At 38.3% G+C, this 24,284-nt stretch overlaps 1 protein-coding gene across 1 annotated transcript in view; it reads left to right on the top strand.

The window, feature by feature from the left end:
* Nucleotides 1-20,771, top strand: part of LOC134297613 (uncharacterized) — a 35,446-nt gene extending 14,675 nt beyond the window's left edge. Inside the window, exon 2 of the mRNA XM_062975585.1 lies at nt 17,837-20,771. Within this exon, the coding sequence (XP_062831655.1) occupies nt 17,837-18,433 (597 nt within the window). The 3' untranslated portion in view covers nt 18,434-20,771. The remainder of the gene's footprint in view (nt 1-17,836) is intronic.
* Nucleotides 20,772-24,284: the final 3,513 nt, after the last annotated feature.

A 24,284-nucleotide genomic window follows, 5' to 3' on the forward strand; every position in this document is an offset into this window, starting at 1 on the left:
ACAGGCAACTTTTTTACTATGCAATACATAGGAAACATTTTCTCGGTGGCTAATCATAATATCTGTACAGAAAGATTTCATGAAAACCCTAAACACATATTTCTATTGGGTTTAATTTTAAAAATATATTTGTCTTTATTGTCCTTAATGCACAGTCAAATGACAATGGCATCATTTTGTGCTGATGCAACTGTCCTGTTATTGTTTTCAAACAGCAATAATTTATCAGAATTAATACTATTTAAAGTACTATTTTCAAAGCTTGTATAGGTTACTGTGATAGCTTGCCAAGTGTACATCCATACAAATACTGTTAATATATTTTGCATCTCAGCTGCAAAAGAGCAGGTGAATTGTGCATCTTATACCAGTGTTGTCTGCCAATGTATATCCAAAGCATTAATAAACATCAACAGAATGAATCTGCAGTAACTTTAATACATGAAGAGAGCAAACCAACATCTGCTGCAAATATATCCATTGCACAAGTCTCCTGTACTGTTTATACGGCAAGCTGGTGATAGAAGGATTAAAATGATTTGCCTATGCCAATTATTTGTTCTGTAGATAAAGTGAAAAACAAGATAGATAAACTATTTCTTTATCGTCTGCTTTAGTAATGAGCTAAGCATCAAGAAAAATACAGGATTATACTCTTAGAAATTTTAGCTAATAACAATAAAATATAAAAGGAATATTATGTTTCTCTGTAATTGCCATCATTCGTCATAGTGCATGAGAAATGAGGCACCAAATATCTGTCATCCTCTTTAAAAGTAGATAATATTATTACCTAGCTTTTTCTATTTAAAACACATTAGTCAAAAATACAATGCAGAAATGAATCTTTCTAATTTATCAACCCTTGTGAAAACAGACACATTAAAGCTTTTGTACTGTATAGCAAAGACAAAACATGTGTTATTGTTTACTAGGGCTATGCAAAATTATCATTAGTCCCATAAGTTGTTAGTAATTCATTAGATTCGTACAAATGAATCACTATTAAGAAACATGCAAAAGGGGGGGGGGATTTAAGAATCAAAACACTCACCAATCATTTTCATTAAGGGTTGTTGTGTGTTTTATAGGCTATATGGCCATGTTCCAGAAGTATTATCTCCTGACGTTTTGCCCACATCTATGGCAGGCATACTCAGAGGAGAGGTATATGAGGATATACCTCACCTCTGAGGATGGCTGCCATAGATGTGGGTGAAACGTCAGGAGAGAATACTTCTGGAACATGGCCATACATCCCGGAAAACACACAACAACCCTGTGATTCTGCCCATGAAAGCCTTCGATAATACATTTTCATTAAGATTCTGTAACATTCAGATGTCTCCCAAAGTCAGTTTAATTTTCAATATAAGAATTAAGCAACTTTGGTAAAGCCAAAGAGGCCATTGCTAGACTGAGGCTGATTGCTGGTCGCCATAAGGAAGGGCAGCCAGCTGGGCTGGGCAGGAGACTGAGAACACAGCATTTTGGTAAATGTAGTTTGGGAAGGTAAGGCCCTGTGGCAGAGAATTCAAAAGGACCTGCCCTAAACTACATTTCCCTGAATGCAGTGTTCAGCACCGGAAAGCCCCAATGAGGGCTGCAGCAGCCAGCCGTTTAGTCAGTCTAATAATAATAAATAAAATTATTGAATCTGCAAAGAGTAAGTAATAGCATAATTCTGTTTATTTGGTTAATTGTGTGTCATATAGACACACTGTTAGACATTCAAGGGGATTGCTGTTGTGGCTTTTTGGGGGATAGATGTTTTGTGCACTGTATATAAAATACAAGTAGATAGCTCTTGTAGTTTTTTAAAAATATATATATATATTTGTAAAAATTCAAAATTTTCCCCAAAATTCATGGATGAGTATAATGTTCTGAAATTTGGTGGGCTAACAATAGAAAATATGTGGTATAATTATAGCAGGTTTCATCACGATATCTCTAAAAATGAGAGAGAAATGTGCCCCTGAAATTTCCTCACTTGCTCAATTACTTAACAAAAAGAGTAACAAAATGTGTTACTTCATTACAGTTACAAAATGTTTAGGTCCATAATTTCAGAAACACCCTCAAAAATGATTCACCCCCTCCCTAATTTTGAAATGAATATTGAAACAATTTTTCATTGATCACAGAGCCCTATTATTTACACCATTGCTATTAACAGTAGTAGAAATGTGTATTTATCTTTTATTAACTTTTACATGATCTAAAAACAGAATGGTATACAAAAGATGATAGATATAGATAGACAGATAGATAGATCTTCCGGAGAGACCTGAAAACTTGGTTATTCCAATGTGCCTTTGATTAATCGGTTACAACTTGACTTAGTCCTTCTACCTCTACCTTAATATCCAGCCTCTGCACTTTAGTACTAGCCTCTTTACCAGTGGCCTTGCAACATATTGCACATGCCCTATTATTGACCTCCTCCTCTTCTGAATACACCCATTGTGCTCGGCTATGATATCTTATATGTTTTATGTGTTAATTCATTGCAATTGAAATGTATTTGATGTTGATATATTTTACTATTGTATCGGAGAGATGAGATCAGAAATAATAATAATAATAATAATAATAATAATAATAATAATAATAATAATAATAATAATATAATTGAACATTTATATAAAGACTGAATGTAGCATGCAATAAAATTAAAACAAAAGCAGCAGCAAATAATAAAATAATACTATCTATGATTATGGCCTTGTATGAGTACTGAGAACCCATAAATGGCTGCTTATTAGGATTGAGCCCAGATCAGTTTGACTAAAAGTAATTTGTAATATTTGGTAGTCTGTTTTGTGTAATCCCTGAAAACAGAATAGGGAGGAGGGACTTGAAAAGCTGGGCAAAACGGATCAAGAGAGATGGATTTCTTGGCTACTGGAGAGGGTGGAGTTAAGTCTGCAATATATCTGAGGCAGGGGTCTGCCATGGGGTTCCTGGAGAAGATGGGATTATCTGCAACGTCTTTTCTCCCTCCTCAGCAGCAAATGTCAATTTCTTTTGGAAAAGTTCCCCAGGCTTCTCCTTCAGAGAGGATCCTGTTGGGAACTCACTTTCCCAGCAGCACTTGCATGGGGCAGGAATTAAAAAGTCTCTGACATCCTCTCAGAGCATGATGGGAGTTGAAGATTTTTTTCTCTCTCTGTTTATCAGCCAATAAAATTCCAAAATATCAGAAGATTGATGAATTGTTATGAAACTTGACGGGCCTGCAGATCTTAATGTAGTCCATAACTGAGGTAGGTTTCATGCAGATAGACCTAAAAATGACTGAGAAACGAGCCTCTAAAGCTTCCCCATTGTAGCCAATGGGCTGAATCTTTCCCAAATGAAAATGGCATCCCCACCTAAATTTTGACAATTTCGCAGTAAACAGAATGAGGGGTTAGCTACGGGACTGAAAAACAGCATGCTTTGTGCCAAATTGCATACTCCTAACTGAAACTCCTACTAGGGTTTGGTAAATCCTTTTGCCAAAATTATTGTTTTCTATTTGCTTTCCTGCTCAAATTCAGGACTTCATGTCCTACCTGGGAGGGTAAAGTAGGACTAATATGAATGTGCATTGTTAATGGATGCCTATTGGAAGAAGGGAACTGTCATATAGATTAACAAAAGTAAGATCATGAGTCAGATAATGAGACAGATGATTAATTGGTAGCAAAATTTTGGAGAAACGTGTAAGGTCAGTGGAAGATCAATCAGCTGGAATTCTAAATGGTTGGTATGCTATGGATTAGAGCAGGGGTCCCCAAACTAAGGCCTGTGGGCCAGATGCGGCCCTCCAAGTTCATTTACCTGGCCCCCACCCTCACTCTTAGAGTTAGGTTTGCCCAAAGTCTGAAATGACTTGAAGGCACACAACAACAATCCTAATTAACTTGACTATCTCATTGGCCAGAAGAAGGCCCACACTTCCCATTGAAATCCTGATAGGTTTATGTTGGTTAAAATTGTTTTTATTTTTAAAGATTGTATTGTTCTTTCATTTTTGTTGTTCCTTTTTTTTTTTGCACTACAAATAAGACATGTGCAGTGTGCAAAGGAATTTGTTCGTATTTTTAAAAAATGATAATTCAGCCCCTCAACAGCCTGAAAGATTGTGGACCGGCCCTTTGCTTAAAAAGTTTGAGGACCCCTGGATTAGAGTTTTAGATAATGGAGCAACAAAGAAATGATGGATTTTCCAAGTATCACATACTAGAAAAAAGTTGATCCCCTTGTCTCAGAATTTGAATGAATAACTATTGAAGTGTCTAGGAAAGTGTTTAGAGTTCCATTGGGTTATGTGTCTTGGAATCAGTTTTAATTTCCATAGTTTGATAAGGAGGCTAACACACTTGAGTTAGCCAATCATCGTGCTTGTAGGCTGGACTGTTGACCATACATTGACTGATATGATTTGTTTATTTATTTACTGCATTTATATCTTGCCCTTCTCACCCCAACAGGGGGACTCAGAGAGGCCTTACAAAAAGGCAAAATTTTGATGCCATACATATATACACATGTAGTAATATATATAGCCATTAAAACCAAAAGCAATATTAAAACAATTATTAAAATCACATCGTCACAGGCTGTAATCATGTTCCGCCTTGTGACTGACCAAGTGAGCCTCTGTCTTGTCTGGATTCAATTTCAATTTGTTCACTCTCATCCAGACCATCACAGCATCCAAGCACCAGTTCAGGACCTGAAGAGCCTCCTTAGTAGCAGTTGGAAAAGAGTGATAAAGTTGAACATCATCTGTATACAAATGACACCCAACTTCAAAACTCTGGATGATCTCTGGATGATACACTCCAATAGATGTTTGCTTTGTAGGTCTGGGGGATGAATAATTGACCAACTAAGTCCGGGGATGAATAACCCACTATTAATTATTGAGTCACACATAAAACTCCTTGTAAGGTATAGACATGAAAGTGTGACTGCCGAACCTTCACAATTTATAGACCCCTAGCTGGGAGAATCCTGTTAATTTAACCTCCTTGTGGGTCTGATTCTGAAGTTAAATTGAATATTTTCTTGTTTTTCAGCACACATAAGATATACAGAAAACATGAAGTAAGAACAAAATTGCTACTGTGTCAGCAACCTCTCTGACCGTATTTCTCTTCAAACTGAATAAAAAATATGTTTTCATTGCTCCACATGGTTTTTTATTTATATAGAATCAACAGAGGTTGAGGTACATGAACTTTTCCCCCACTCATTGCTGTCTCCCAATCCAAATTCTATCATTCGTTGATTTGCTAAGCCTACTTCATTTCCACTGAACTGTGTGGTTGACCTCTAAGTACCAAAAATAAAACCAAAACATCTGACAAGGCTCACATTGCAGATCCAAAAATTTGCACCAAACAAAGCCTCTGGAAAGAAGTATTCTTTGCCACTTTCAGTTCAGGTAAGCTAGTGCTGCTTTATTAAAAGTTATGTGAATATGTTTGGCTAAAATTTCAAAAGTGTATAAGAACAGAAAAATCTACATTTTTATGGAGGAGACTTATCAGGTTTTGACTTAGCATCAGTTTAATTGAATTGCATCAGGTGATATAAAGTAGCCATCAATGAACTATTCCAGTGCAATATATGTAGCAGCAAAAAAACAAATCTGGGGAAATGAATGTAAAGAAAGTCACTTGTTCCAAGTAAACTGAACTGCAGCTATTACGTCTCTTAACAAGAACAGCAAAAACAGACTCTCCCCTATACTTTCTAAGAAGTGTACCAAACCAGCAGTAATATGATATGATAGGATGGAGCCATGACAGTTAAAGCTCCTTCAGAAAAGTTCTATAATCCTATAAAAATCTCAAAATCTGGACAAGCTTCTATGAGAAAATAGGGTTCTTCAAAGAGCCTAGACTAAAGCCATATTGTGTTTGGGCCATGTTATAGTAATTGTTAGGCATGGGTGAATTCATAAGAATTGTCGGAAATTGGAATAAAATCGGATCTATTCTGATTTTCAAATGGGGTTCTGACACGCATTAGTGCGTCGGAATTAAATTTCAATTCTGAAGCATTGGAACCCATTTGTTTAATGGGCTTGTTTATTGTTTATTATTTGGATATATGAGAAAGCATTTTTGAAGCAACCAAACTTTGTTTGCAGGGAGGAGCAGCCTAGCCTGGGCTTGCCTCCTGGCCCAATTGGTGTGGACATGCATGTAAGGGAAGGGGTTTGGATGTCCTCCTTTAAAAGCATCTGCTGCATGCCTCGAGGCTCATTCTGGCTTGGGAGTTGGAGCAAGGAAGGTGGTTTTTTGGTTGGTCTTTTGTGCCTGCCTGCCTGCCTGGCCTGTTGTTGCAGGAGGACCAGGCACTGACAGCCATTGAAAAAAAGAAGTAGTCAACTCTTCATAAAGAAGAGAAGGCATTTTTTTGGGGTGGGATGGGAAAGGAGTTGTTTTTTTTAAAAAAAAATGACACAGTTTCTTCAAAAATAAAGGAGTAAGAAGAAGCATGTACTTTTGGAGAAAAAAGTTGGCATTGGAAGTTTGGGGAGGGGAAAGGGGTTGCTTTGTTTTTAAAATTTGATGCCTTTGTCCTGCTGAAAGCGCTGCATGTCCCATCATTCCAAAAAACCCTCTCTGCTGGTGGTGTACTGCCCTCCTTTCATCTGGGGAGAGGCAGCAATGTTACATAGCTGAATCCTCTGGATTCAAGGCCCTCTCTTTGTTTTTTTGTTTGGCCTCCTCAAAGCACTGCATGTCCCATCAATCCCAAAAACCCTCTCTGGTGTGCTATGATATCTGTTCCTAGTTGAGAAATATCATTTCTGGTTCTGTCACAAAAACAAGGCAAAACTTTATTACACTACCAAAACTTTGTATTTTCTCAAGGGACATCATGCTATCACATTATGGTTTGCTGAGTGTCCACCAATTTATCAGAGTTTCAGCCACAAAAACAAAGTTTATGAAGTAGAACAACGACTTTCAAAGTAAAGACAACCCAATGAAATAGGAAATAATTAGCTGTGCCGGGTTGTGGCGCAGCTAGTTAAGTATCTAGCTGCAATAAATCACTATGACAAAGAGGTCATGAGTTCGAGGCCAGCTCGTGTCGGAGTGAGCACCCGGCCATTAAAAAAAATAGCCCCTGTTCATTGTTGACCGAAGCAACCAAAAGATAGTTGCATCTATCAAGTAGAAATTTAGGTACCGCCTTGCAGGGAGGCTAATGTAACTAATTTACGACACCATAAAAATTGTTTAGCAGCCATTTGGAATGAGGAAGTATCCATCAAGATGTCACAATGGATGATGAAGCAGCTGCTCCCCCTGTAGCCAGAATCGAGCATCCCCTCAGGAAGCTGTAAGCTGGAGAATGTTAAATTGCCTTTGTGACTCTGTGTCTGTCTCTGTCTCTATGTTCATATGGCATTGAATGTTTGCCATGTATGTGTACATTGTGATCCGCCCTGAGTCCCCTTCAGGGTGAGAAGGGCAGAATTTAAATACTAGAAATAAATAAATAAATAAATAAATAAATAAATTTCAAACCAGGAAAAGATTTCTGTAATTATTGAAAATGTTTTTTATATAAATTATGAAAATTCGCCAAAAAAACAGAGGATAAGGGAAACAATATGAAATGGTGCCCAGGGCAGAGGCAGAGTGCATTTAGGCTTCATCCACACTGCCTATAAAATACAGATTATCCAATTTGAACTGGATTATATGGCAGTGTGGACTCAAGGCCCTTCCACACAGCTATATTACCCAGAATGCCAAGGCAGATAATCCACAGTATCTGCTTTGAACTGGGTTATCTTGAGTCCATACTGCCATATAATCCAGTTCAGTGCAGATTTTATACAGCTGTGTAGAAAGGGCCTCATATAATCCAGTTCTGAGCAGATAATATAAGATTATAAATATAATATGTAATAATTACTGTGGTATAATAATATGGAACAATATAATTTCTAAACCAGGACAGTAAATAAAGAGCAACACTCTGAAAGCAAGAAAATTGGGAATTCCAGAAAGGAAACAATCAAGGCCAACTAACACCTCCCAACAAAGGATTTGCCCAGGCAGGAAGCAGCCAGGATTTGGAGCTGAAAGGCCATTAAATGCTAATCGAGGTGACTAATTGCATTTTTCATACTTGTCGCACCAAGACTATTCATTGCCATTCACCTCATCAACAAATGATTCCACAAGGTAGAAAGCAGCCAGGCTTGCAAGTAGCAAGGCTATTCAGTGCTGTTCAACCTGGCCAAGCAAGATTTCCCCTAGGTAGAAAACCCCCAGGCTTTGAAATCACAAGGCTTCTTCGTCCCATTCAATCTGGCCAACAAAGGATGCCCCTATGTAGGAAGTGGCCAGGTTTTTAAGCTGCAAGACTATTTAGTGCAATTCAAGCTGGCCAAACAATGATTCCCCTAAAAGGAAGTAGCTAGGGTTCAAAGTGACGCTTTGATTGAGGGTGCTACTCCAGCTCACCAAACAAGGATTCCCCTAGGTATAATACAGCCAGGCATTGAAGTTGCAAGGCTATTCAGTGCAATTCAACCAGACCAACAAAGGATTAACCTTCGTAGAAGGCAGCCACGCTTTGAAGCAGTGAGGCTATTCATTGCAATTCTAGCAGCCCAAAAAAAAATTCCCCTAAAATGCAAGTACCCAGCCTTCCAAGCAGCAAGCCTATTCCATTGTATCCCAGCTCACCAAACAAGGATTCCCATAAGAAGAAAACAGCCAGGCTTTGAGGCTGAAAGGCTATTCACTGTTATTCTACTTGGCCAACAAATGATTCCCATAAGCCACAACAATGTGTGAGCGAGCACAGCTAGTAAAACATAAAGATATACAGTGATACTTAAACATTTAATTTGTTCAGTGACTATGTTTTTATGTCAAAACATTCTTATATCTAAGTGAATTTTCCAATTGAAATGCATTGAAATGTTATTAATTTGTTCAGACCCCTTAAAACCACCCAAATTTCTGAAATATGTTTTTAAATAAGAAAATGTGCTTTATGAATAACAAATAATGAATAAAATGTTCAGCGATAGGCAGTGTTTGATCCGATCCAGCCACTGTGGCAAGGAAGCACATTTGAGGCAACAAAATGTGTGTTGGGCGGCCAGTGTACAGCAAAGCAAAACGGCATAATTTCTCCATACTGTAATTCAAGCCCCCCCTCTCCCCCCCCCCCCCCCCCGCTCTCTGTTCTTGAAGTGAAACATACAGTACTCACTGTTTAGGCTGAGGCTCTGCTGCACCAGGGTGAACTGCAATCTCTGGGGTGGAATATCCGTATTGGACTCCTCCCAGAATGTTTTATTTTTTTATTTCGTGTCAAAAGCATTGCATAACAAATACATTTTAAAATGATGGGGGAAAAAAGGAAATCACAAGCAACTAAATAGTTTTAGACCAAAAACGGGCAACAGCAACCGCATTGTCCGTAGCTTTAAACAACTCCTCCTCCGTGCATGAGGCAGGACATTGTGGGCAAGCATACATATGCGGAGTTGTTTGTTCTGCTCCACAGTCACACAAGGTGGAGGATTCCTCCAGGTAGTGCCACCTTGCCAAGTTATCTTTTGATCTGCCCACTCCACTTCTGAGTCTGTTTAGGGACTTTCAAGTTGCCCATTCTTGGTTTGCCCCTGGAGGAAGACCCTCATGGGGAGCCATCCTGTTGGAATTGCCTGGTTTAGCTGCCCAGAGGGACACCCTTGCTGTTGCTGGAGAAACATCAAGAGGAGTGGTGGTTCTCATGAAGCCCTTTCTTGATTTGAGTCTGGTGGGAGGAAGCTGATAGTCATGCAGTGGGTGGCTTTCACAGTGTTCAACCTTATTTCTCTCACCGTTAGCAGCAACTTCCCGTCACACGTCAGGAGGGGCAATGCCAGCTAACTTGTAGAGTTTATCAACAGGTGTAGGTTTAAGGCATCCTGTGATTATTCTGCATGTTTCGTTTAGTGCTATGTCCACCTGCTTCGCATGGGCAGACTTTTGCCAGACAGGACAGGCGTACTCAGCAGTTGAGAAAGACAAGGCCAGGGCTGATGTTCTTATTACTTGTGGGTCTGCACCCCATGAGCTGCCAGTCAGTTTCCGCAGGATGTTGTTGCGTGCAGCTACTTTGTGCTTGGTGTTCATGCAGTGTTTCCTATATGTTAATGTTCGATCTAAGGTGACACCAAGGTATTTAGGATGGAAACAGTGTTCGAGCTCTTGGCCTTCCCAAGTAACTTTCAGTTTCCTGTTGGCTTCACGGTTACGTAAGTGGAAAGCACACACTTGTGTCTTGGCAGAGTTAGGCTTCAGGTGGTTCTCTTTGTAGTAGCTGGAGAGATCTTTCAAGGCATTAGTGAGTTGCTTTTCAACTGTTTCAAAATCTTTCGCTTGTGTTGTGAGGCCAAGATCATCAGCATATATAAAACTCTTTGTGAGTGTTGGTTGTGGCTGGTCGTTCGTGAAGATGTTAAATAAGGTCGGTGCAAGAACGCTGTCTTGGGGTAAACCATTATTTTGCCTCCTCCATCTGCTTTTCTGGCCCTGAAACTCCACATAGAAGCTGCGGTTTTCTAGGAGGGTCTGGACAGTTTTTGTAAAGTCAAAGTCCCGGGTAATATGGTAGACTTTATGCAGCATTTTTCTATGTTGCACCGTGTCATAGGCTGCCGTAAGGTCCACAAAAACTGTTCCTGTAATGCAGCCTTTCTCATAGTCTTCCTCGATATGCTCAGTCAGATGAAGAATTTGACCTGTACAGTTTTTCCCTGGTCTGAAACCTGCTTGTTGTGGAATAAGCTTGGGTTCGATAACAGGTCCTAGTCGATTTAATAGCACCCTCTCATAGACTTTATATAGATGACATAAGAGGGAGATTGGTCGATAGTTCCTGGCATTGGAGGCATCTTTACCAGGTTTTAAAATGGCAATGATCTTAGTTTTCCTCCATGCTCTGGGAATCTGTTTGTGTGCCAAGCATTGATTGTAGAATTTCAAAAGCTTTTGAAATTCCCAGAATGTTAGGAGGAAGCAATCATGTGGAGCTGGAGTTTCTGCCTTGCCAGAGCTCTTCCGGCTAGGAATCCAAACCAGGTTTTGTTTCTCCTTGCCATGCTGTTAGAAGTAGCTTGGGGGCAAAGAGGTCTCTTTTGCACTGTTTGTTGGTCAAAATAATGTTCTTATGTCAAAAGTTACTCTAGTCCGAGTGAGGATTTGTAAGTTAAAACATACTTATTAGGGTTATGTATGGATCCATTTTCAAAAATGGTCTTTAGTTGGTCTGGCTGGCTTGGCTAGTTCGGATGCCCATAATGGCATGGGCTCTGCTGCCATCTTTTTCTGACTATAACAGATCAGTGGCTGCCAAAAATGGCTGCTTTCAGTTTCTTTCAACTTCACATGGAGTGCAGGAAGAGAGGCAGTCTCTAGAAGGGAAAGGATCCCAGAAAGGGTGTTTTCTTAAGCCCTTGCCTTAAACCCAGTTCTCCTTGAAAGACTGAATGGAAAGGATCGCAGAAAGAGTGGTATAGTAATTCTGGTGCTTTTAATCCAGTTCTTAAAGAAGGATATAAGGCTAAATGATGCCTAAATGATGGGATGGGGAGCCTGGGAATCCCCCCCCCCCCCATTGCCACCAATAGATTGGATCAAAAACAAATCTTTAGGCTTCCCGGATCAACAACGGATTTCTGTCCTCCCTTATTTGGAAGGCTCTCAAAAAATGGATTGGGCCCCCCTTCAAAATGCAGGAAACCAAAACAGATCACGGTTTACCCGAATCACACAACCCTAATACTTATGTTGGGACATTCTTATGTAGAGGTTCTACTGTATTTCCCATTTCAGTGTAGAGTTCTGAAAGTTCAATAGTGAAGAAAATTGATAGGAAGGAAATCAACCCATCTGCAATATGGTGCTTAAAAAAGGTTCTATGGATACTGTGGACTGCTAAAGGGATAAATCAATTTGCCCTAGGGAAAATCAGACCAGAATTCTCCCTAGAAGCCAGGATCACTAAATTGACACAGACATTCTTTGTTCATATCATAAAAAGCCACCAATCTTTAGAAAATACAAGTAAAGTAGTCAGTAGTTGTAAAAGAAGACCACATTCTAGATTGATAGAGTCAATCAAGGAAGTCATGCCCCTGAATCTGCAAGACTTGGAAATTGTTGTTGATGATAGGTGACTTGAAGGTCTCTCATTCAAAATGTTGCCATGGGTCAAAATCTATTTGAAGGCAGCTAACAAAAACAACAATCTTGTATCCACTCATCATGTAGTCATGTTTTTCTTTCTATAGAACACCATGCCAGTGGAGCAGCACTAGAATCAGGTCAGAGAATTCTTGTAATTCTGCTGATTTTAGTCCATACTTTGTGTTTTCTGTCCCCTACACCGTGACACACACATGATTTCTTTTACAGAAATGTCAGAAGTGTTTCTTTACTCTGAGTTAGTGATTGGTAAAATAATTTAAGGATTGTAAAGCTTATCTTCTATATATCTTAAGTCAACAAATACTGCCAATAAGCCAAAATGAAGAGCCTTTCAGCAGTATCCTCGTGCAATCCAATATTGTACTTACTCTTGGCTTTTGATTAGATTGAGTTCATAGAGCAAAGCTACTGTGTTTGTATCTTAACTTCCATACATTTATTACACCACTGAGGAAAAGAAGGAACAGAGGTAGTAAATAACTTAAGAGGATAACACTCATTCAATTCTGTTCCTCAAGGCTTTTCTACTATTAATGTATGTTCTGAAGCCTGCACTGAACCTATTTGCTATTATGTGTATACCAAAAAGCTAGCCTTCTCGCTTGCTTTTAGAAGTTTGTAATGACATATTAAAATAAAAGACATCAGAAAGCTGTCAAAGATTTTTAATTTTTTTAAAAAAGTATAGTGTATCAAACCCGAAATTTACTAAATTCACTAATGTCTTGAGTTTGAGTATAAATAGCATAATGATATGTTTGAAATGAAGTCAATGTTATATATGCTGTATCCATTTTATGATCCATACTTTCAAATAGCTACTATCTAATTATGCTGGAGGTCAAGTCTATTGTTAATTATATACAAGGGGGGAAAGGCAAGAGGAAACACGGGTACACCCTATGGGTGGATTCCAAGACAGGCTGCTTTTAAACAGTGTTTCCATTAAGGTTATTAATAATAGTAAAAATAAAAACACACACATTATATACATTACATGTTACTTATTCTAACTTCAGGTTTTTGGAGCAAAGAAGAAATCTATGACAATGAGAAGGGGGTGGAGAATTAGAGAATATGTCAGTGCAACAAGAAAGTGAGTGAATGAAGAGGAAAATGGGAGAGAGACTTTTTAGTAATAAACTTTCCATCAAAGTACATCATTTCCTCTTCTAGAATTTTTTTTGTTCCTATTTTACTTAAGAAATGGAAATTAAGCAAGTAAAAATAATTAAAATGAGCAACTAACAAAATAAAGAGAACACACACAAAACATAGGTTGACATATGGGTCCCTTTCTTTTAATTCTCATCTATGTAATATTTCTATGTAATGCGCCTAACTCAATAGGGGAGAGGAAGCAACCTTGTGCTTAGTAGGAGTATACATTTCGGGTAAAACCCATTCCATTTTTGGTGTCCAGTTTTTGGGTGCCCCTATTCCGTTTTTTTGGGAGCCTCCCCAATTTGGGAGGGCAAAATGCTGTTTTTCTGATCTGGCAGCCCAAAGATCGATTTTCACTCTGGGATGATCCAGCCCATTGGTGGCAATGGGGAAACTTCCCAGGCTCCCTTTTCCATCATGAAATGGATGAAAATGGCCACACTTGAGCACACATTTACCACTGCTAGCCCCACAGGTTTCAGAAAGTTTGGGTTATCCACTTATTTTTAGGAAATAATTAAAGTTTCTAGAAATAAAATCTCCTTAAAAACAAAACAAAATGGTATCCAGTGGGAGGATCTGATTAAGATTCATTATTACCTCTCCATCTCCCTCTGGCTTTCAGTCCTGCCTCCCCTGCCCAGCATTATTCTAATGTGGAGTAAATCACATTTGCCAAACATATAGTCTTTCAGGCTACCTCTGCACCCTGCCCTGACCCCCCCTACCTATACAAGCAAGGCCATTGGAATCGCAGTTATCAATTAAAGTTCAGTTCTTCTTCTAGTATGTTTTTGGAATGTGTGTGATTTCTTTCCTATTTCTCTTCAATCACTTTCCACTGGCCCCTTTTTAATTTTTTTAAATCTTTTTTTTAAATGCCAACATGCCAACCATCTTGGCCAATTAGGATCTCAATCTGGGACAATATGTGTGTTTGAGGGGGGGAAACACATCAAGTGGGGAAAGGGGAAAGTGAAAAGGAAGCACTGAGATACACTACGGGTATAAAAGGTCCCATAATCTAGAATTTGTCAAAAGCAGACTACTTTCTAATTGCTTCTTGACATTCCTTCCTTTTAGAGGAAAGACCCTTTTCTTCCAACAAAAATTTCATATACAGAGAGGGATTTTCTTCCATCTCAGAACTTTGCTTTTAAGTCTCATATGTGAAATTGTATAGCCTAAGAATATTGATGTTGTCCTCAACACTATTTTAAGCATACGGTGCTATTTCTCATAGAAATGCATTATCTTCCAACAGAATGCTTTCTCATCTCTCTGGGTCACTGGGAAACATTCTGGTTCATTTACTCATTTTGTCATTTATCTGTTCAAGACCATCAGTGTGTACTTGACTCTGTTCATGCCAGTGGAAATTAAAGAATGGAGACAAATAAAAAAAGATACTCATAAGATACTGATGGGTCTCTACTAGACTGATTAAAAATATATATCAGAAAGTAGTACTGAATTAAATAATTTCAGTTCTGTTACTTATTTTTAGGCTTAATGAGATTATGGTAATAAAAACAGTACTGATTATTTATTTATTTATTTATCTCTATTGTGCCTTTGTACTCATAGGTAGCTCACAATGCATGACACAACCCAATAAAATTTAAAAACAAGGCAATATTTAAAATATAAAACAATTACATATTTGTGTAACAGGTACAAACATTATAACAAAGTTAAAATACAACTAAAATTACATTTAAAAGCTAACTATCCCCCAAAAATCCCACTCACAACCTCCCTAGCAGCTTACTCTTCCTCATTTCCCAAATCCCGGATGGCAGAGATATGTCTTCACCTGCTTGTGAAAGGCAAGCAGGAGTGGCACAATCTTTGTCTCTGTTGAGAGGGAGATAAGCAGATTTATCTATAAATTAGAGGTCACCCATTTAATTGATAGAAATAGAATCATGCAGTTGGTAGAGATCCAAGAGCCATCTAGTATAATGCCTTTTCTTGTAAGTTTCGCATCCATATATATCTTGGCAATTCTCTGCTCTTCTTCTTGTTAAAAATGTTTCAGGTTATTGTGTGCTTCCCATCTGTGCTATATGTAGCTGCACTTAGATCTGTCTTCTAGATTTCTCTTAAAATCCATTTAAAGAGAAGTAACAAACTTCTCATGTCTTAAAATACATCCAATTATATTTGAACCTGTCTTCTTTACACTAATCTATTCCTAATTTGGCTTCATTTTCCTTTGCCACAAGTCACTTTGCGTCAAAGCCACAGAATGAGTCCTATATGCTTCAAATATTTTTATATTAGCTTTTTCTTCATCACTTTTCTAATGGCAAATTTCAAATGTCTCCCTATTTACTTTCTTCCATTACAGCTATTGTCCTTGCTTTACATGACTAATAGAGCTGGATTCCACTTGCATGCTTATACAAAATTTATTTTTCAGAGTTAAAATTATAGCTCCTGTTTGTGATGTCTCAGGCACCTTTGGCCCCTGACCCCGCAGCCATTGCTGACCAAATTGAAGAGGACTTGGGTTTTTTTTCCCAAGTGAGCAGGATTCAGTTCCTTTCCAGATGCCTTCTGTTGACATTTTCATGCCAGAGCCAATTAAAGATGGCCTTGAGAAGGAGCCAGCTCTTCCCGGCTCTCCAGAGGAGTTACCATTCGATAGAAGGGCTTTTTTGAAAACAGACCACTCTCTGAGGCAATCTTTAAGAAGAAGTGTCAGATTAGCAGAGCGAGGCGATTGTGGCTGAACCCAATTCTCTTGGGAAGAATTAGGGAGGCAGGCACCTGGCATGATGTTTTGGAGGTTCAGTTCTCTTGGGAAGTTTTGGGGAGTTTAACACCTGGTTCGGGGGAGCTATGAACTTCAATAAAAGTTGTGCACGGAGAATCTTCTGTGCGGTGTCAACTTAACTTTGGACTAAGAAGTAGTGTCGCCTCTCGTTCCTGATTTCCTAGTGGCCTGACGGCGCGCTTACTCTGGAGTAGACTGGGTGTTGGTTTACCTTCTTGCCATGATGGGACTGCGTTTCAGCTCCTGAACTTCCAGTTTGCCTTGCCTTGAAACCCTGTTTGGAACCTTGCTTCTAAAGGACTTTTCTTGCTCTCTGCTCTTTTCCCCACTCAAAACTCGGGCGGAGTTTGAGTGTGTTTCGGATATTGGATTTTGAACTTTAATACCAGACATAAGACTTTTATTGCTTTAATAAAGATATTATATTGTTATTGGCTGTTGTGTTGGTTCCCAGTGTTCGCGCCGCTTAGGAGTGTAACACTGTTGACAAGAGACTTCCCTCTTTCTTCCAGAATATAAATTTCACAACCAAATTCTGTTCTTCTGAGCTATCACAAAGACTAGAATTATTTCATCCCAGCCTGCTGAAGCAAGAATGGTTTCAGCAATTTCACTTTGATCCATCAATGGCAGCTGGCTCCATTGGATATGAGCTCTGCAGAGAATGAAAGGGTGTCAATGTTCACTGTCTCTTTGAATAGCGAGACCAAGATATCTGGCTGCCTAAATGAGGGACAAGGTAAACACCGACGAAGGTACAGAATCCTTCACTGTACTTCTGGCAGGGATATAGTCTACAGGGCAAAAAGCAGGTTGCACACAATGGCAGATCTCTCTGCTCCTTGTCCCTTGAATTGGTGCCATTTATTCCACAAGCACTGCCCTGTTTCTCCTTAGATATCTTCATTCCGAGCTATCTACCTCAGTCTGTCTAATGGTAGGTCAACCTGCTCACATAATCCCTTGATTTGCCTGGATAAACAATGGTAGTGTTGGTACCTCATTTCAGTACAGGCAAGTCAACTGCAACCTTCAAAATGCTTGTTGAGGGCCAATGAACCCAGAAGCCCCTTCTATTACTTGAAGAAGTAATTAGCCAATCTTGAAAACTGTTATAAAAAGCAATTTTTCGTGTTCAAATTTAGGCCCACCCCCAACAATGCCTACCAAAGATAAATTTCTTCCATCCATCCAACCATCCATCCATCCATTTTATTTGGTATAGTTTGTGTATTTTCGGGGCTGATATGGCCAAAATGGGTCATCAAGGTGGAAAATTACCCCCAGAGCTGACCCTAGGTATTTTTCAAGTGTTGGTGAACAGAATTTTGGTGCCCCCCCCCAACCAATCACTGAAAAATAAAAGTGTTGGATAAGTGAAAATTCCTTGACAAAATTGAAGGAAAAGCTGATAAGGAGAGGACCTGGCTCTGGCTCACAAATGGGATACTGAAGAAGGAGACAGAAGGCCTGATCCTTGCAGCCCAGGAGCAAGCCATCAGAACAAATGAAATTAAGGCCAAGGAGGGAGGGCTTGGGGGGTATGGGTCTCAGTTGTTTCTTTCTTATATATATATATATTGGATTATACTTGCCTACTTCCTTTTTTAATGTACTGTAATAACTATAAATAAAATGTTTTTTTAAAAAGGCCAAGATCGAAAAATCAGCTGATGACCCAAAATACAGACTGTGCAAGGAAACCAACGAAACCATTGATCATATCCTCAGCTGCTGTAAGAAAATCACACAGACAGACTACAAACAGAGGCACAACCATGTGGCCCAAATGATTCATTGGAATTTATGCCTCAAATACCACCTCCCAGCAGTAAAGAACTGGTGGGATCACAAACCTGCAAAAGTATTGGAAAATGAGCACACAAAGATACTGTGGGACTTCCAAATCCAGACTGACAAAGTTCTGGAACACAACACACCAGACATCACAGTTGTGGAAAAGAAAAAGGTTTGGATCATTGATGTCGCCATCCCAGGTGTCAGTTGCATTGATGAAAAACAGGAAAAACTCAGCCGCTATCAGGACCTCAAGATTGAACTTCAAAGACTCTGGCAGAAACCAGTGCAGATGGTCCTGGTGGTGATGGGCACATTGGGTGCTGTGCCAAAAGATCTCAGCCAGCATTTGGAAACAATAGACATTGACAAAATTACGATCTGCCAACTGCAAAAGGCCACCCTACTGGGATCTGCACGCATCATGCAAAAATACATCACACAGTCCTAGACACTTGGGAAGTGTTCGACTTGTGATTTTGTGATACGAAATCCAGCATATCTATCTTGTTTGCTATGTCATAATAAAATAATAATAATAATACCAGTGCAGGTGGTCCCGATGGTGATGGGTACACTGGGTGCCGTGCCAAAAGATCTCAGCTGGCATTTGGAAACAATAGACATTGACCAAATTACGATCTGCCAACTGCAAAAGGCCACCCTACTGGGATCTGCACGCATCATCCGAAAATACATCACACAGTCCTAGACACTTGGGAAGTGTTCGACTTATGATTTTGTGATACGAAATCCAGCATATCTATCTTGTTTGCTGTGTCATAATAAAATAATAATAATAAAAATATTTAAAATGAGTAAATATTCTAAACAACATAAACTTAACAGTATTACAGTGGAAGACCCTTGGGGCTATCCAGTACAACCCACTTCTGCCACAGGAAATACACAATCAAAGCACCCCCAACAGATGGCCATCTAGCCTTTGTAACAACAACAACAGAAACCCGAGAGGAGGTGGAGTGCCTGCGGAGCCCCTGAGCACCTCTTGCAGAACCCCTAAGCGCCCCAGGAGCATAGTTTGAGAACTGCTGCTCTACACCACAGCTGCCCTGTTACCACCATTTCTACTTGTAATATCTCATTGTGTGATTGTATTGAAAGCCACACATTTCCCCTGTCCAGATTCAAAGCAGCACCACTTGAAGTTACTTACAACTTCACTGGTGGTTGGCTGGTGAGGTAGCAGTGGGGAGGCCAAGCAGGAATAAATAAACTTTTCTTTTTTGATCTACTCCTTCACCATTGATCTCATGGCTAGTTTTGCCTGGAGAGCTGATGGCAGCAGCAAGGAAAAGTAGAAAAAATGTTTCTTTCTCCTTTTGGTCACCTTCACTGCCTTCAGGGCCAAACACCACCTTTTTCAATCACTTTGTCTTTGAGCCACAGTAAGAAGAGAGCTTTTAAAAATCACATTAAAACTGAAAAGAGGTACTATTGAAATGGTTTTATGTTGTATGTTTCTACAGTTTCGGCACAGAGATTTGTATGGATTTTTTCTTAATATAGATGAGGTTAATTTAGAGAAAGACGTTTGTAGCAAAGGTTTTCATAGAATTAGTTTACTACTCATAAACACAGGTCCCTTTTACGCTGCCATATAAAATCCAAATTATCTGCTTTGAACTGGATTATATGGCAATGTAAAGTCATATAACCCAATTCGAGCAGATAATATGAATTATCTGCTTTAATAATCTGGATTATATGGTAGTGTAGAAGGTGCCTCAGTCTACTACTACTACTATTCACAGACAGAGTATACAAAAGCTATGCTACAAATGTCTTTTTTTTCAGCCTCAAAGCTGCTGCTGTAAATCATAGTTAATAACAGCTTTACCTACTGTAGAATTTAAATACTAGACAATTAGAAAATTTTATAGATGGTAAAGAGAGTTATTGCAAATTCTAGTTTTCTATCTACTGTAGCACTTTATTGCTAGGGAAAGAGGATTACAGCTCTATCTCATATATCATTGCATTTAATTTAGTAAGTTCTCTTTGTTTCAGTGGCATTTATTTCCCAGCAAATATATTTGGGAGTTCAACCTTTAGTCGAGGGAATATTAAAGCAATGCTTATGGATAATAGGAAATATTTTAGTATATTGTCAGTATAGGCTTTTGTTATCCATGGCCTCAATCAAATGGAATATATATATATATATATATATATATATATATATATACACACACACACACACACACACACACACACACACACACACACACACACACACTCTTGCATGAAATTATATGCTACTTCCATGTGAGTATTCCCAGAAATCCCATTCACAGTGTATATCAGTTTCCAATATGCATACAAACTCTGCAGCCACTGGTTTTTATTTCGTGAAATGCCAGAAGGCATATTTCTGTAGTTTATCATTCCTTGGAGTGCTGTTGGGATGTTCCTACTCAGATAAATAACAGTGTTTTCTAGCCTGCTTAACATTTTAGAATATGAAAAACCAGTATTCTCTGTTTCACATTCAAGAGTTAAGAACTGTTAGGCTGAGGAGAAAATGATTTGCCACAGAAATAGGTTTGCATTTTTACTAAGAGAATCTTGTAAAGGCAAATTGTGCTACATACAACTGTCTCAGACTTGTGAGTCACCTCAAAGCAACGGCTGAAACCAAATCAGCCATATATCATCAGTACATATAATATCATCATCACTGTCATCATTGTCATCGTCACCATAGTTGTCTTCAGTTTCATTTCTGAATGAGTTTTTCTAAAGAAGGCTATTGCTATATTGCTATATCATCATCACTGTCATCATTGTCATCGTCACCATAGTTGTCTTCAGTTTCATTTCTGAATGAGTTTTTCTAAAGAAGGCTATTGCTATATTGCAGATAAAATACACATAAAACAATAAAATACTCTATAATATAAAACAACACACATATGCACACATCTCACAAGACCAAACTATTAAGGATAATCAATTGATATAATACTGCTTTTTAAAAATTGACCAGATATATACCATTAAATGCCTGGAGATGCAAAAACATGAACTGATGCCAAAAATATAATATTAGGGCCACAAATGCACTTGTGGAGAGTATTTCAATGGCAGCCTCTCTCAAAGAAAGCATCTGGGATGTCTCAAATTTTCAAGTTTGCAATGGAAGAATTATTCCTCCAGGTATTGTGACAGTGATAAATGGCAGCTCCCATGTCAGTGCATTATTAATCTACTCCAATTTTTAGAGTGATCTTTTAGGGAGCAATCCACAGCGACACAACTATTTGGGCATTGTGTCTAGCACCTCAGAGAGTTCATCTCAAGGTAATCTGAAAACTGGAGTGTATTTCTTTACCTGCTTTGGTTCAATGCTATGGAATCCTGGGAGTTGGAGCTTGGCTAGGCTCCTGCACTCTTTGGCAGAAAAGGCTAAAGACGTCCATGATTCCATAGCACTATGACAGTTAAAGTATAATCAAAGTGCATTAAGTCTACACTGTAGATGCACCTTTAAACTGAGAAACTGAGAATCTTTGACATTTGTCAGGATTCTCTCTGGGTCACCCTGATCAACTTATTATCACCTGAGTGCCCACCTCATGATGATGATTAAATCAGACAGAGTTAACATCACCATTCCACCTAAACAGTCTTAAGTACTGGAATCTTAAGGTACTTACATGGGGAATGAACATATTCTGGTACTTTTTAGGTTATATATTATATGCAATAATATATATATATATATATATATATATATATATATATATATATATACACACACACACACACACACACACACACACACACACACACGCACTGTCTTTCTATGGAAAAACACAGATATGATATGCCAATGGTTGGGGGCTGAACTTTTAATGCATTATATTACACTACAAGTAAGGCACCATACCGTCATTATATAACACCATAGTTTCATATAGTCATTAGAATGTTGCAATTTTGAAGGAACTTTTTTATTCATTTATGTTTTTTAGATAATGTATGTTTTTCTTCCATTTATTAAAATGCATTTCTACATGTTTTTGAAGGAATTGTGTGTTGTATGCACTTTATTACTCCAAAATACCACAAATGAGTACATTTTGAAGGTAAGATTTTTTTTCTTCTCAGAAATCTCAGGATTAATGAAGAAACTATTGCATTACATTGTACCAAGTAGAGTAGAAAGATATTAAAAACAAATATATTCACAAACACAATATATGAGCACAGAAAGCTGTTGATTTAATCTATTTGCATCAATTTTATTTATACAATTTAATGTCACTGAAATATCAGTAGTTTGAAATGCAGCTAGAAAATGTGTGTTGGCTCATTTCTGCATAATTATATATGGAGTTTGTAAACTCTAATTTGATCTACTGGGATGTCTGTACTGATGATTTCATCTATATTACAATCAACAAGTTTCCCTTTCCCATTCTCACACAAGCAGAATTGTGGTTCGTAATCTCTAATTTGATCCATAGAGGATTTTGTCCTGATGATTTTGTCTACATTAACTCACAAGTTTTTATGTGGGCATACTTCTTTATTGTTCAGAAACAAGTAGATTTGCATCTATAAATCAAAGTTTCACCTAGTGGCAATCACATAAAGTACTTCATGGAATACTTTTAGAGCACCGCTTGGAAAGGACTACAAAAATTATTGTGAAAAAAAATAATAATCAGGGAATGCACATGACAACCAATTCCTTATCCCAACTGCCAGATGGTGGTATCTTCAAGAAGAGAGTGTAGCCACCTGAAGAAACCCACAGAACCTGAGTAGAACCTCAATCAATATCAGCATAATACCTTTCCTAGACCATGTGCAGGTTCAGAAATCCAATCAGATTTATCAATCTATGTTGTGGACAATCATTATGTCATTATGTCATCATCTAGACTGAAAAGATTACAACATAATGATGCAGTACAGAAGAGCACATCCAAGATGAATCCTGTTGTGTGACATATAAATTGAGATAGGCAGTAGTTGCAACGACACCAATAGAATCCCGACTACAAACTTCAAAGTCCTTAACGCCTTCAATACAGGCAGCCACCAAGTTACAAACAAGTTGGGTTCTGTAGGTTTGTTCTTAAGTTGAATTTATATGTAAGTTGGAACAGGTACATTTTTAAGTGTAACTCCAAACACACAGGCGCATGCGCACACACATGTGCACCTATACACATATGCTTTGGATAGCATAGGGAAGGGTTAAAAACCTGGTGGTGTTTGTTTTGCTATCTGTTTTCCTGTTCAGATTTCAGCTCACTTTCTGTCCCGGTGATAATTGGATTTTGAAAAATTTGGCTTGAGGTGGAATCAAGGATTGGTGATAAAACTTCAGTTAAGATACCTTTTCCCCATGATAATTCTTTCAGGGGTGAGTTTTTCTTCCTAGGAGTAGATTTCTCCTACTTCCTGTTGTCTCAGCCCTGTTCTTAACTATGAATCATTTGTAAGTCAGATGTTTGTAACTTGTAACTTGGGGACTGTCAGTTCAGACAGTTTTCAAAAAGAAACCTTCATTCCTTGCCCTCAATTTTCTTTTAGATCACAGAAATATGGTATCATTTCTTGAAGTATTTTTGAGTGGCATTGAAGACATATTCCTCTTTGATAATTTTATCTTCACAGCATCCTTGCAGTGATGCTGAAATGTTGGTCTCAAAACTAGTGAACTGGACCAAGGTTTCCCAGTTAGCTTTCAGCATTAATCAGAAATGTCAACATGGGTTTGAACATTGTGTTGTTTTTTGTTTTTTACATTTTATTGGTTTTATATAAACAAATGTGCACGGAGCCCACCTTTTTGTTGTTTTCATACCTCTTAAATATATGTTGTTTTCATATGCCCTAAATTAATTATGTAAGTTAATAATTTTTAACTGTTTTATAGTTCATTGTACAATTTTTATATATGTGTTTCATTGTAAGCCGCCCTGAGTCGCCTGTTGGGTGAGAAGGGCGGGATATAAATATTGTAATAAATAAATAAATAAATATGTGTAAAATTCTCTAAATGTACTCTAGCTATATAAGCACACAAAATGCCATGTCATGGAATTAGGATGTCATTAGTCATTATTTACACTAACTTGTTCCCTGCCCACCACGCATGTTAGTTACCAAAGCTGGTTAGCAGCTGTTGTTTTCAACACCTCCTCCCACCCTACTCAATGTGTTGTGAAATCATGTATGGTCTTCCTTCTTCAAAAAGATTTAAAATCTCAAGGAGAGGTTACTTCTTCTTTCAGCAAACTAATCCCATAAGTATTCTATTC

The sequence above is a fragment of the Anolis carolinensis genome, chromosome 3 (genome assembly GCF_035594765.1).
Source record: "Anolis carolinensis isolate JA03-04 chromosome 3, rAnoCar3.1.pri, whole genome shotgun sequence".
Classification (NCBI taxonomy): domain Eukaryota; kingdom Metazoa; phylum Chordata; class Lepidosauria; order Squamata; family Dactyloidae; genus Anolis; species Anolis carolinensis.